At 42.3% G+C, this 2640-nt stretch overlaps 1 protein-coding gene across 1 annotated transcript; it reads right to left on the bottom strand.

Moving 5' to 3' along the window:
- Positions 1-738: 738 nt before the first annotated feature.
- LOC132235621 (transcription elongation factor A protein 1-like) lies at positions 739-1932 on the bottom strand. Its single transcript, XM_059698329.1, has one exon. The coding sequence runs from the start codon at positions 1855-1857 to the stop codon at positions 952-954; it is 906 nt and encodes a 301-aa protein (XP_059554312.1). The 5' UTR covers positions 1858-1932; the 3' UTR covers positions 739-951.
- Between the last annotated feature and the right edge of the window lie 708 nt (positions 1933-2640).

The following is a 2640-nucleotide window of genomic DNA, read 5'->3' as shown; positions in this document are numbered from 1 at the left end:
CTATACTAAAACACTAACATTTCCTTCCCAGTATATCTTCCTATGAGGGGAAAACCATTAGACATTTCATTCTTTGCCATTGCAATATTCTGCAAAACTAAAATAGTATAAATTCAGACAGGTACATAAAACAAAACTGAACTGATTCCAACAAAGCCAAGTCATGTTTCCAAAAGTAAAATCCATTAAGATCAAGTAATAAACATGTATAAGAAATTACAAGAAATAATGATCATGGTTAGTTACAAATGCAAAATAATATCTAATTATCCCAGACTTGTGAATATAATAATTAAAAAGACTTTCATATGCTAGTTCAAATATTATGTACAATTTAGATAAGCTGGTCAAGTATACAGCACATTTAATAAACTTACAATTATATTACCTTTCTCCTCCTTTAATATTTGCAGGTACATGCCAATAAAGAAAAAATGTAATTTTCTTTTTTTTTAATTCTTTATTAGTTAAGGTATTACAAATGTGTCCTCACCCCCCACCCCATTAAACCCCCATCCTCCTCCCCGCCACTCATGCTCTCATCCCCCTGTTGTCCATGTCCATTGGTTTGGCTTATATTATAATTTTCATTTATGTATTAACTGAGAAGAATAACATTTCTACTGTGTTTGTTTCAGACTGTAAAAAAAGTAATTTTCCTTTAAGAAGGAAAAAAATAAATTGCCAAAAATTTAATTGATAAAAGTTTAATATCAATTACTTATAAAAATGGAAAAAAAATCGATACCATATAATTATTACGTAGTCTCCCTACTGATCTGAAACTACAGGCATTTAAGAAAGGATGATACTATGTCAAAAACAAAGACATAGGGATGCATTTTCTTTAAAAATCTGATTTGCAGAAAAACGACTTCCTTGGCCTAGTTTTGAAGCCAGTTACAAAATCCATTTTCTCAGTGGTCCAGACTTTTTCCCAATTCTTCCAACTCAACAGAACTTCCATCGATTTCCACATTCATTGCAGACAACAAATGTTGTCATCGGTTCATCAGCACTACGAGTTTGTAGCTGTGTGTAAGTACAATTCTTCTTTTTACATTTGCCACATGTGAATAAGTCAGTCTGGGTTCCGCCCGTCTTGGCCATCTGATGCTCTCTGATGGCTTCTGCGGTCAAGTTTTTCCTCATCTCTTTGAGCTCATCACTAGCCATTTCCTCTGCCGTCATCCTAGCCAATAAGTCAGGAGAGATATTGCCACACAGCACATTTTTCCTTAACTTTGGATTCTTTGCATCCTTAAGATTTAATATTCTACTTCGTACTCTGTTTTTGTATTTCATGTCTGTATTCCTTATTTCTTGATATATAGCTTCCTCAATTTGAGATCCTAATTCTTCTTCATCAGCTCCAAGAGCAACGTAGTCATCTCCTGTTCGAAGGGCGGCAGCAAGCATCTCCCTACACTTTAACCGTACAGAGTCGGAAGTGCTTGGCGCCCGAGGAAATGATGACACATAAGTATCTGGAGCATTGGTCTCATCCTTTCTGCTGCTTGCATTGCCACTGGAGCGACTTTCTTCTCTTGCTTCAGGGCTATTCTGTGATGTAATTGCAGTATCTTTTTCCTTTTCGTCAGGACCTTTATCAGTAGATGGTCCATCTAGTAACTTTTTCCAAGACTTGATGAGAAACTTTGCTAAAGATATCACTTCTTTATCTGTACTGTGCTTGCGAATAGCATTTGCTGACTTTCCAATTCTTGTGGACTGTAATAGTTCCAGGGTCATGGGAATATTCTTAAGCTCCTTCAGCAAATCCAATGCTCCAGCCGCGTTCTCCTTCTGCACCATCTTGTCCATCTTCTTGGCAATGCGGACCACCTCGTCCACCATGGCTCTGGCAGGTCTTCCCCGTGCCCAGCCCGTTTGGGAGCGGGAGCGGGCGACACTGGGGTAGAGATCTAGGCAGGGCGCTCGGCGAGCCAAAGGAGGCAGGCCCTGCCTAGGCCCTTCCTCTAGAACCCAGGCGGCAGCGGCTCCTCCCCCGCAGGCAGCGCCAATTAAGCCCGGCGCGCTCTGTGCAGGCGCTACCAATGGACTGCAGGTTGATGTGGAGGGGCCAGCCCAGGTGCCCTTGGCAGGGCAGTGAGCCAGCCTGATGTCAGCGTTTCCCACCGGGCCGCCGGGAAAGCCCATGGGCTGCGAGGCGGGCTTTTGGTGCACGTTCATCGTGGGCCGGGACGGCCTCCCGTGGAACTGCGGAGGCCCACGGAGCTCTGAACTGAGGTGGTTTTGTGGAATGCAACGTTGTCGTTTTCTAAAAGCAGTGAAACCCAAGCATCCTCTCTGTAGTAGACCCTGGAAACATCCCTGTTCAGGCACCAGTTGTTGGGGTCCAACACCAGCAGGTCCAGGGGTTCCCAAAGGTGTGGATGGAGTCAGCGAAGAACGAATGACACAGAGACAGCGTTCAGTTGATCAGCAGCCTAGCCAGGTTCTGTCTTTACTCTCCTGTTACACCTGTATTTATACCAGTTGCTTTTAATCCTATCCATTCTATTCCAAAGGTTAGGGCGTTTCTTATCTCCATTCCAAGGTCACTACTCTATTGTTCTATTAAGCTACAAGGAAGTAACTGAATGAGATTATCCTAAATAAAGATTATGTAGCTTAAGT

This window comes from Myotis daubentonii, chromosome 5, assembly GCF_963259705.1.
Source record: "Myotis daubentonii chromosome 5, mMyoDau2.1, whole genome shotgun sequence".
NCBI classification, from domain to species: Eukaryota; Metazoa; Chordata; class Mammalia; order Chiroptera; family Vespertilionidae; genus Myotis; species Myotis daubentonii.
This window is presented reverse-complemented; position numbering and strand designations above follow the sequence as displayed.